The following is an 11924-nucleotide window of genomic DNA, read 5'->3' on the forward strand; positions in this document are numbered from 1 at the left end:
GGCTAGGATAGGCAGACAAAGGATCTGACTGGAGCACAATCCTTATGCTCTTCAAATGGGCTGCCCTCCCTGTGGGAGGCTGCCCTCTTTCACTCACCAAAACCTAGGTGCTGTTCTAGAGTTAGATTCAGGGGGAGGTTCCCTGCCAGCTTCCCAGGCTCATGGTTCCCTTTCCTTCAGGGTCTCTCACAGCTATTCTGCTTCCTCCTTTTGGCTTATCTGAGCCCCGGGGTCCCAAGGACACCGCTACTGCCTCCTCCAAACCTCATGGCAAAGACAAGAGGACTTCTGCTGCTCAGACTCAATCCTCCCTACAGCCTCCAGGGCTTATCAGGCCCCTGGAGTTTGCAGGGTTAGGAAATGTTGCCATCTAGAGGCATGTTTCAGCGAGTACAGGAGGGCATCGGTTTTCAGCATGTAATGAAGGCTGCATCAGTCACCTCAATAATTTCTGGGTAACTCTTTTTTCTCTTTCTTTGGATCGATAATCCCCTTTTTTCATCCATTGCTGAAGTTTGGTTACAGCACTGATTTCAAATGAAGCCCATTTCTAAAATGGAATGAAGCCAGCTAAGCCGCTCCCTATCATTTCAAGGACCTAGTACACGCATTCACTACACCAGAGTATAAAAAAAATAATCTTTTAATTGCTTTGTAATTGGCACAGATGGCATAATTCAAACTCATGTTTTTATTTAATAGACTATGAACCATCACACTGTGTAGCTTTAAAAGCACAGAAATCATATTGGCTTAAGAATTTTTAAAAATTACATTCACATAATATTCTTAAGGTTAATCCATAAAATTAAGTACAGGGATTGAATAAATTGAGGAAAAAGCTAATTTAAGAGAGGAAGTTCCCAACACACACATTAAAATCTTTTTTCATGAATTTGCAATAGTGCATTTTGGCCATTTTCATGCTCATGAAAGCCTTGCTACTTTGCTAGCAAACAGGAAAATTTACAAAACTATTACTTAAAAATATGGTAGGGTGGGTATAAAGTTGGCTGCTGGAATGCTCTGTAAGGAGAAGTCCTCAAAGTCAGTCCTGTTTGAAGCTACTGACCTGGTCTAGATTTGAAGGGCTCTGTCTGTTTCTGGAAAACCAGCATTATTCACTATTAAATCTCACCACCAGAAACAAAGAAGCAGATTCATGTCACCACTTGACTGGGGGAGGGTTCCCTTCCCTAGAAGGGCAGGAGGTGAGATGCAGCTAATCACAAATCCTTTTTCCAGGATCAAAACAACTGAAAGGCCAATCACACAGAGCGATAATTCATCAGCAGCCTTTTGGGTGTGGAGCACAATATGAGCCATGAAATTGCCTGTTTCAGCTACTCTTCAGTAGAGAAACTGAACATCATCTTTGGGAATTATCATGACAGGGGAGAGAAGATGAGAGGGACTGATCCTATCTCAGGGCAGATGTGGTGGCTGCTCTGGAGGGTCTCCATCTCTATAAAAGGAGATGAAGCCCCAGTGAACAAGGGAAGAGCAACTGAAAATACCTTTGACAGCAATAAGTATAGGCTTTGGTGCACACATTTCAACTTGCAAAAGGCATTCATGATTAGATCGGACTTCTGGACAGGGTTGAGGGTTAAGTGATTTGGTGCCTTTCCTGATGAAATGCCTTGATTCTCCAGTTCCATGACAAGCTTAAGTCAATGATCTAAATGGGCCTACGGTGTCAAGGATGCCAAGTGAAGATAATTTCCACCCACGCAGTAATGAGTAGAGCTCTCTGGCCCAGGTTTTAACAAAAGCACTGCTGTGCCACAACCTGGGATATGAAAATTAAAATTTGGGTTAGTGCATAGTTAAAAGTTTTCCACACCAGTTTTCCGCACATGGGTGGAGACCTGCTGCTTGTTCCTTTCTGGGTTCAATGCTCTTGGGCTACCTCCACTGTGGCCTTTATGTCCGCTGTGGCCTTGTCGACAGCCGGTTTCTTTGAGTAATCCCGTTCTCCAAAAATAGTACTTCCTATACGGACATTGGTGGACCCCACTTCGATCTGGAGAGAAACGGAGAGAGTCGACACTGAATCCTGAATAACAAGTGACGCCTAGGGTATACTTCTCAATGTCTATCTCATATACATAAGGAGGCAAAGAACAGTCGCAGGGTACCAACCAGGGCACTTAGAGAACCACCTGTCTGTGATCTAATCTTGTCTTGTTGCCTTTGGCAATGCGGCTGAGGCAGATACAGGCCTAGTGCACAGAAACTTACCGCGTGTTGGAAATCCATGGACATGCCCATACTCAGTTCCACCTGGTCAATGGGGATGCTGAGCTTCTCACACAGCTCCTTCCGCAAGGACAACAGAGCCTGGTAGAACAGTCCAAAGGAGGGAAGGGTCAGGTGAAAGATATCTTTTCTGAAGTCAACTGAAGGGGGCTGCATTTAGACTTCTGTCAGAGGTTATTAAGTCCCTTTGGTTCAGGAGGACCTCGGTTCTCAGAGGTTCCAATGGAATGTTTTCTGGGAAACTTTGCTTATGTCATCAAAAATTTTCATCAGAAAAGAAACCAAGGGCTCATTCTTCTCAAAATATATATTCCAACTGGATGAAGAATTGCCTATAGGATATTTCTTTGGAAAGCTACTCCTCCCCTGTGCCCTAGGTGAGGTTGCCATGTGTTTGACTTTAGAGGGAGTTTTAACTTGGCACAGATTTGGTTAAAATCTAAGCTGCCTTTGAAGTCTGTCACTATAACAAACTACACAGAGCACTGTCAATGTCAGAGCCAGAAGGGATCCCAGAGATCATCTACTCCCATGCCTTTGCCCTACAGATTAGGGAAGAAAGGAAGCACCTCCCTCAAGAGCATTGACTGGTGAGTGCCAAAGTCCAGATTAGAGCTCAGGGTCCAGTGTGCCATCCTCCCACAACACTACTGCCAGGGCTGGTGCCTGCCTGCCACTGTACCTGGAAGTCTGGGTTGGGCCCTTGACTGAGGTCGTATCCAAAACTCCCAATGGTCATCAGACCCACAAACTCCAGGCTGGGACACTTGGCATTGATATGTTCCACCGTGGCCACTGTCTCTGAAGGTGGGAGCCCATGTTTACCTTCATGGAGAGAAAGATTCACATCCAGGAAGCTTTAAGTGGTAGGAGACAGCCTCATTTCTAACCGAACTCCTCCCCCCCCTCATCCCCCTCAGGATCAAAACAGATGGTCCTTGGGGAAAATGCTCTTCTCTTTAAGAACTCTCAAAGAATGTCCAGCACAGCCTTTAAACTCAAGCTCTCCAGGCAAGAGATTGTCTGAGATAGGGCTGCCCTCTAGGACTGTATGCTACTCTCCCACACTGAAGAACTCCCAAGAAGGCTTTGCTGGAGGACATCAATGGGAGCTACCATGCTGTATCATAAGAGGAGTCACTGAGTTAGATTTTTCTTTATCTATGCTCTAAGAGTTTATGAAGGTTTTATTAACATTACAGTTCACAGGATCATAGATTTAGAGCTGGCAGGGATCTTAGCAATCAGCCAGGCTAACTTCCTCACTCTACACATGAGAAAACTCGGGCCTAGAGAAGGTAAAAGACAAGGTCACACAGACAGCAAATAACAGAGCCAGTCAATAGAATGAATATTAAGTTTGCATGTTTACAATAATAAATTTGCTTCTACGTACATGGTAAGATATCACTGAACCTACTGGAGGACTACTACAAGAATTCTTAACAACAGCTGACTATATGATTTATCACTGGCTCTGTGGTTACAAAGCAGCCTTATTTACGAGCTGGGGGGCCATAATCCACAGGTTCCATCACTTACTGAATAGAGTATCTGGACTCACTTGTTCTCTGAGCAATAGCAATAGCAAATTTCTGCCTTTCACTAAGAAATGGTGCCACTACAAACTGTATCTGCAGCTAAGTACTGAATTGCCCATGTGCGGGACGCAGCAGAATTGGGGTTTATGGATGTGAATAAAGTGGGGAAGAAAATATCCAAACTGTGCACTCCCCTGTAAGTTAAAGAAACTAACTACGAATGAGCACCGGCTTCATGATGGCTGTGAACAAGAGCTGCTTATCAAGTCGGTTTGTAAAATAATAATAATAATCATGTATCCCCTCAACCCCAGCGTGCCAAAGAAACTTACTGATAAAAATTTACGTTGATTTTTCAGCACTTCCTACATTAAAGCAGTGCTGAAGAGGAGAATCTATTTAAAAATTTAAATTTAAAAATAAAATTTCCATTCCCTTGCTGGACTGTTGGCTGTGCTTAATCAGGCATTCTCAACAGGCCCAAATCACCCCTATTCCCCCTCAGCTGCTCTTTACTTTAAAGGCGGGAGCAGCCAAGCTCCTGTGGGTGTGAAGCTGCTCCACCTGCACGGCTGTGCGCTCGGGTCAGCAGTGGCTTTCACAGAGTTTGACAGGAACCGACCTGGCCACATCAGCTCTCCTAGAAGATGCTGGTGTGCCATCACAACTCACTTACAAAGCACCTTTCTCGTAACCGCCCGTGAGGCAGGTAGTTTAAGTGTTCTCATTTTATAGGCTGAGAGTCTCACTCATCCCGAGGGAGGTAAAAGCCATTCCTTAGGTCCGAGTCACTTACTTTCTTCCCCACTGGTGTTAATCTGCACCATGACTTTTAGTCTCTCTGGAGAGCCTTTCTTCTGCCAGGAATTGTTTACTTTGTCTGCCAACTTCACAGAGTCCACGGTTTCCAGCATGTAGAGGTTGGGGACAGCTGCGAGAAGGAAGAAGTAATGGAGCAGACTTGGTTTCTTACTCCACCTATTCCTATAGGCTGCTTGCCCTTCCTTATTGAGTTCTTAAGCATAATAATGTTAATAATAACAACTGGCATTTAGATAATTTGCAGAGTATTTTACAAATACTATCTCAATCCTCACAATAATCCTGTGGGGTAACTGGTATTATTATACCCATTTTACAGACAAGGAAACTGAGACTGAGAGAGATCAAATGACTGGCCCAGAGTCAGTTATTCAATAAGCATTTATTAATCACTTACTATGTGCCAGGCACTGTGCTATGCACAAAGGATGCAAAGAAAGGCAAAAGACAGTCCCTGCCTCAAGGAGCTCACAGTCTAGCTGACATAGCTTGTAAGTACTTGAGGTAGAATTTGAACTCAAGTCTTTCTGATTCCATGTCCAGCATTCTATTTGCTGCTCATCTAGAAACCCAAGAGATATTATCACTGGGTATGAGCTAGAATGGATGTTAGAACTGTTTCAGCAGCAAGGATCAATAAGGGAAATACTTAATGTACAGGATTAGACACCAATATCCATCAATGTGTAAAATTCTCTTTAGTTAAATTCAACAATCATTTATTGATGTACAAGGTCTTTGTTTCAGGGAGCAGCTTGGGGTCACTAAAAGTCCTCAAGAGTTTCCCAAAAGGAATCTGGTTCACTCTCTTCCTTCCATCCAATTCGAGGCCATCCACAGTGACTAAGAAATATGTACACATACTTTAGATCCCCTCCGAAGGTTGCTCATCCAACAGAATTTCATAATCAAGGTAACAGGTAATCTTGATCTACTTGGTTTTTTCCTATATGATCTTTTTAATATTAATATCCTTGATATTAAAATAAGAATGCTACATGGCTAGAAGGCCTAGAATACCACATTGAAATTGCAATAGGAAATGGAGAGGTGCTTGATGGGAAGTTATTTTTTTACAAGTATGTATAATCTCTCCTTCCAACTATTCTCTACTCTCCCCCTCTCAAACAATTTAAAAAATAAAGTCCTTAAAATCAATATGCATAGCTCCGCAAAAAAAAAAACAACAAAAAAAACTACATTAGCCATGTCCAAAAGTATATATCTCATTCTGCATTTGAAGTCCATGACACCTCTGGCAGGAGATGTGTGGCACATTCCATCATCAGGTTTCTAGTATTTGAGTTTAATCATTGAATCTATCAGAATTCTAAAGTCTTTCAAGTCTAAAGTCTTGCTTTTCTTTATAACACTGGCTGTGATTATATAAATGATTCTCCTAGATATGCTCATTTCATTTTGCATTAGCTTATATAGCTGAACTGATACAAAGTTTGGTTCTATGTTCAATAGTTTCTCCTGAAACTGTCCATTTGGTCATTTCTTATGGCACAATAGTATTGCAATACATTCATATACCATGACTTGTTTTGTTATTCCCCAATAGGTGGGTCCTCCATTAGTTTCTAGCTTCTGGCTACTACAAAAAGGGCTGCTAAAAAGAGTTTTGTACAAATAGATCTCTTTCCTCTTTCTTCGGGGAACAGGTCTAAGAGTGGTACTGATGGGTCAAAGAGTATGCACAGTTTGGTAACCTTTTAGGGGTAGTTCCAAATCACTGTAAATGGCAACATCTAACCAACAAATAACTGTGCAGACATAAAGGTTGTCAAGAGAGAGGAATGACCAATGAACAGCCCATGTTTACACTGGCAGCCATGCAAATGTCTAGAGAGTGAGAAGGAGGAAGCTGGCGTATCGGATAGACTCCCCATGCACAAGAGATGCACAGGCAGAGAAGGAGTGGATGACCTAGAATTAGTGCCAACGGAGAGTACCCAAACTGATCCACCAAGTACTTGATTATGGGCCAAACACTCTGCTAGGTACTGGAGACATACGATAAAAAATGAAATAGCCCTTACTCTCAAGGAATATATTTATATTCTACTAAGAGAAACATGACAGGTATACAGATTCGTGTAAGGTTTATGCAATGATTCTTTACCCTGATAATATTAAGAACCTGAACTTCTTACCTGAAAGAAATCTATCACCACCAATATCAGGTGAGTTTTCACTTGAAGCTTTTTCTCTCACCTTTCATGGAAAATCGTTAGTTTATATCCTTACCCATCAATTTGTTGATATTGTGTTTCTGCAGGTGGCCGATGAAATGCCATTTTATCTCAGGACATGAAGATAGAATCTGAAGAAAAAGAGGTAGGAGGAACGGGGAAAGTTTGGCTCTGATCTTATGGACGCACATCATACTGCTAGCAGTCACCTCCTGGCTGGGGATCTCTGCACGTACCTGGTTCCATCTCCTGAAACACAAGAGCTCCAGGTGTGCTTACTAAACCACTACTCCTATCCTTTCTCAGCTTCCCAATAGACTGGAAGGAGATTCAAGTATGGTTTTAGGACTCCTGCCTCATCTATTCACCTGGCTGGTTTCTGCCCCCATCTCCACCTTACCCCTGGGGGAGAGGTTTTACATCCAAGTTTATCAGGGCTTTTAACTTTCAAATAGATCCCAAGACCACAGCAATGTAACTAGACCTTTGTTGGATTTTTCTAGTAGAAAAATCCAACAAAGGTCTAGTTACATTGTACCATCACATGCAGAAGTGGAAGGGATTTTACATGAAAGAGATTTTCCTTTAGCTGGAAAAAACATGGGGCCAAACAGGAATGGACAAGGTGCCGAGCTCCTTACCTCCCCTACCATAAACAGCCCAGGGAGAAAGGTCAAGACTGAGAACGAATGTAAAGAGTCTATAAACCCCCACTTACTTTAGTATTTGATGCTTTTTCTAACAGCTCCTGAACCTAAGAAGATTAAAATGAAAATTGCATGAGTCTGAAGTTCAGCCATTGGGCCTCTTCCAAAGTCCAGTCAGATACTTTCCCTGCAGACTTGGGGAACTCAGAAAGGCCACTTACATAGTTCTCTCCAAAGCTTCTCTGTCCATGAGCATATGCCTCAATCACCATGTCAGCAGGCTTGGTTTTGCTCACAGCTACTAGCCGGGGTTGAATGGCTGGGAGGTCCTGCCAAGGGAAAAGTGTCATACTTGAGTGAAAGGTAGATACTCACCTTGAAATAACTGGCAGTCAGAAAGATTTATCCCAGTAAATCTAATGGAAAAGTATTGCAACAAGAGCCCTGACAATCCTAGTTTTAGCTCTCTGGTTCTGTAGGGAGTAGTATTCTTTAACTTTAAGTACATGGGACTTCCAGTTAATCTGCTGCCCAAAAAGACTTTTCCTCCTCAGCAGAAGCAGGAAGAAATGGTAAAGTTGCAATCCTTTGACCAGAAGGAAACCTATTTACTGGGCCTTGAAGCCTCAGAGTTAAGAGGGGCATGTTGCACTAAACTAATTTTCTGTTCCTTTGTGTTCCCTAAGCCTGAGTAACTCAGTTTCAGAGGAGGGAGAAAGGGAGGGAAGAGAATTATCTGGAACTTGTGACTCAGAACTGCTTAGAAGGAGAACAATTTGGGGTTTAGTCAAGAGAGATATGTTCTACTTCTTTTTTCTTTTTTTTAAAATTCTTTTCTTTTTTATTTTTAGTTTTCAACATTTACTTACACAAGATTTTGAGTTCCAAATTTTCACCCAATCTCGCCCCTCCCCCACCCCAAGATGGCATGCATTCTGAATACCCCTTCCCCTGGTCTGCTTTCCCTGCTATCTCTCCCCCCCTTCCCCTTCTATTTTCTCTGTACCCCATTTCCTGTATTTCTTATTTCCCAGTTGTATGTGAAAACATTTTTTTTTAAAACATGTGTTTTTAAAACTTTGGGTTCCAAATTTTCTCCCTTCTTCCTTCCCCACCCACCTTCACTGAAAAGGCAAGCAACTCAATATAGGCTATACGTGTGCAGTTATGCAAAACATTTCCATAGTAGACATGCTGCGAAAAACTAACTCTATTTCCCTTAATCCTATCCCGCCCCCCCCATTTATTCTATTCTTTCTTTTGACCCTGTGCCTCCTCAGAAGTATTTACTTCTGATTACCCCCTTTCCCAATCTGCCCTCCTCTCTATCATCCCCCTACTCTCTTGTCCCTTTCCCCTCCTATTTTCCTGTAGGGTAAGACAGATTTCCATACCCAATTGAGTGTGTATGTTATACCCTCCTTAAGTCAAATCCTATAAGAATAAGATTCACTCATTTCCTCTCACCTTCCCCTGGTTCTCCTCCACTGTAAGAGCCTTTTCTTTTCTGTTTTTTTTTTTGTGAGATAATTTACCCCGTTCTACCTTTCCCTTTCTCCTTCTCCTAGTGTAATCCTCTCTCACCCCTTAATTTTATTCTCCAGATGTGACCCCTTCATCTTCAACTCACCCTGTGCCCTCTATCTATCTATCTATATATACATACACATAATTTCTTCCCTCCAACTACCCTAATGCTGACAAAAGTCTCACGAGTTACAAATATCATCTTTCCATGCGAGAATGTAAATAGTTCAACTTTAGTAAGTCTCTTATGATTTCTCTTTCCTATTTACCTCTTCATGTTCCACTTGAGTCTTGTATTGGAAATTTCTATTCAACTCTGGTCTTTTCATCAAGAATGCTTGAAAGTCCTCTATTTCACTGAAAGACCATTTCTTCCCCTGAAGAATTATACTCAAGTTTTGCTGGGTAGGTGATTCTTGGTTGCAATACTTTCTCCTTTGCCCTCCGGAATATTATATTCCATGCCCTGCGGTCCCTTAATGTAGAAGCAGCTAAATCTTGTGTTATCCTGATACTTGAATTGTTTCTTTCCGGCTGCTTGTAATATCTTCTCCTTGACCTGGGACTCTGGAATTTGGCTACAATATTCCTAGGAATTTTCCTTTGTGGATCTCTTTCAGGAGGAGATCGGTGGATTCTTTCAACTTCTATTTTGCCCTCTGGTTCTAAAATATCAGGGCAGTTTTCCTTGATAATTTCTTGAAAGATGATGTCTAGGCTCTTTTTTTGATCATGGCTTTCAGATAGTCCAATAATTTTTAAATTCTCTCTCCTGGATTTATTTTCCAGGTCAGTTGTTTTTCCAATGAGATATTTCACATTGTTTTCTAATTTTTCATTCTTTTGGATTTGTTTTACAGTGTCTTGATTTTTCATGAAGTCACTAGCTTCCAATTGCTCTATTCTAATATTTAAGGAAGTATTTTCTTCAGTAATCTTTTGGACTTCCTTTTCCATTTGGCCAATTTTGCTCTTTAGGGCATTCTTCTCCTCATTGGCTTTTTGGGCCTCTTTTGCCATTTGGGTTAGGTGTTTTTTAAGGTGTTATTTTCTTCAGTATTTTTTTGGGTCTCCTTTAGCAAGCTGTTGACTTGCTTTTCATGATTTTCTTGCATCACTCTCATTTCTCTACCCAGTTTTTCCTCTACTTCTCTTACTTGCTTCTCAAAATCCCTTTTGAGCTCTTCCAAGGCCTGGGACTGATTCATATTTTTCTTGGAGGCTTTGGATGTTGGAGCTTTGACTTTATTTTCTTTTTCTGGTTGTATGTTTTGATCTTCTTTGTCACCAAAGGAAGATAATATAGTATGACTCTTTTTGCATTGCTTGCTCATGATCCCAACCAATTACTTGAGTTTTAAACTCTTTGTTAAGGTAAGAGTCTATTTCCAATGTGGAGAATGTACTGTCCCAAGCTTTGGAAGTTTGTACAGCTGTTTTCAGAGGTAGTTCTAGGGACCTGTAAATTTTCAGTCCTTCCAGGGTGGTATGATAAGGGGCGAGGTGTTTCGCCTCCACAGCCACAAGAAGCTCCACCACATCACGCTCCTCCTCGCCCCAGGACCGCCCCTCAGAACTGTGACCCAGATCCAAGCACGGGCAAAGCAAGAGATTCCTGCCTCATCACTGGCAAAGAGAACCCTGCAATGCCCCTCTGATCAGCCATTCGATTCCCCCTTAGCCTGTGGACCAGAAGCTCAGAAGCCAGCCGCTGCCCTTGGGGCGGCTGAGATCTAGCTTCTTCTCTCACCACAGTAAAAGACTTTTCCCACTGACCTTCTAAGTTGTCTTTGGCGTTCCTGGGTTGAGAAATCTGGAAACTGCCACAGCTGTCCAAGATTCAGTCCTCTAAGGCCTGTTCCAGGGTCGCTGCGGCTTGAATGTCCACGCCCAACTGTGCTCCTCTCCCAGCCCAGCTTGATATACTTTTCTGATCAGCCATCCAGGTTGTCTTGGGCTGGAAATTTGTTTTACTCTGTTTTTTTGTGGGTTCTGCTGCTTTAGAATTTATTTAGAGCCATTTTTTGTAGGTATTTGGAGGGTTTTGGGGGAGAGCTCTAGTAAGTCACTGCTTTCCCTCCGCCATCTTGGTTGTGCCCCCCCCCCCCCCCCGTTCTACTTCTTAGAGGGGGGTCATGGCCACAGCCAGTTCTAAGGCAATATTCTTCAAAATTAAAAACAAACAATCAAACAAATTTAACATCCATTTGCAACTTGTTTCTACCTCAAAGAAAAGAGTTGAGAAAAGGCCTAGTTTTGGAAATCCAAAGGCTATAGCAGTGATGAGAAGCCAGCCTAATTTTTACTAGGAAAAGAAAAGCCATCTGTTTTTATGCAGTAATGCTTTGACTGGTCCCTTGTAGATTCCTTAATACAAAGTAATCCAGCACTAGTCAATGGACCAGTATCACTGTGGGGACCAATAAAGAAGCAGGCACAGACCAGATCTTGAGCTTTTTGGCAGCTGAGTTTGTAAAATACATTAATTTCTCTTGAAGTACTCTCTTTCTCATTATATGCAGTTTTAGATGGCTAAGAAAGGACACAGGAGATTTAGACAAGAACAGAAGAAAAGTCTGGTGCTTCAGACATCCCATTCCCACCAGCTGATGAGTTCTTCAGAGGGCTCTACCTAATGATCATGATGACAAAAGGAGCTAAAACAAACCTAAAATTTTAGACATGGAAGGAACCTTAGAGATCAACTGGTCCGATCCCTCCATTTTAGAGAAGAGGAAACTAAGGCCCAAGGAATTAAGTGATTTGCTCATGGTCATACAGAACTAGTTAATGGAAGAGGCGGGACTTTACTTCCACTTTGGATTAACTGCCTCCCTCCTATCTCAATTAACACTGGTTCACAACACTCTCCCCCACCCAACACACACACACACACACACACACACACACACACACACACACACACA

The 11924-nt window shown here is 42.3% G+C and overlaps 1 protein-coding gene across 2 annotated transcripts in view; it reads right to left on the reverse strand.

The window, feature by feature from the left end:
• Positions 1 to 627: 627 nt before the first annotated feature.
• The window catches only part of PLPBP (pyridoxal phosphate binding protein), a 13770-nt gene continuing 2473 nt past the window's right edge, over positions 628 to 11924 (reverse strand). The window contains exons 1-8 of one of the 2 annotated variants that reach the window (XM_027865577.1): positions 10774 to 10805; positions 7692 to 7799; positions 7542 to 7577; positions 6879 to 6954; positions 4600 to 4734; positions 2945 to 3087; positions 2245 to 2343; positions 628 to 2026 (exon numbers count right to left, since the gene is read on the reverse strand). In XM_027865577.1, the coding sequence (XP_027721378.1) occupies positions 1895 to 2026; positions 2245 to 2343; positions 2945 to 3087; positions 4600 to 4734; positions 6879 to 6954; positions 7542 to 7577; positions 7692 to 7742 (672 nt within the window). In that variant the 5' untranslated portion in view covers positions 7743 to 7799; positions 10774 to 10805 and the 3' untranslated portion in view covers positions 628 to 1894. Of the gene's footprint in view, positions 2027 to 2244; positions 2344 to 2944; positions 3088 to 4599; positions 4735 to 6878; positions 6955 to 7541; positions 7578 to 7691; positions 7800 to 10773; positions 10806 to 11924 lie in introns of those variants that run through there. The other variant, XM_027865576.1, reaches the window with a different exon arrangement.

The sequence above is a fragment of the Vombatus ursinus genome, unplaced genomic scaffold (genome assembly GCF_900497805.2).
Source record: "Vombatus ursinus unplaced genomic scaffold, bare-nosed wombat genome assembly UNPS02014778.1, whole genome shotgun sequence".
Taxonomy (NCBI): domain Eukaryota; kingdom Metazoa; phylum Chordata; class Mammalia; order Diprotodontia; family Vombatidae; genus Vombatus; species Vombatus ursinus.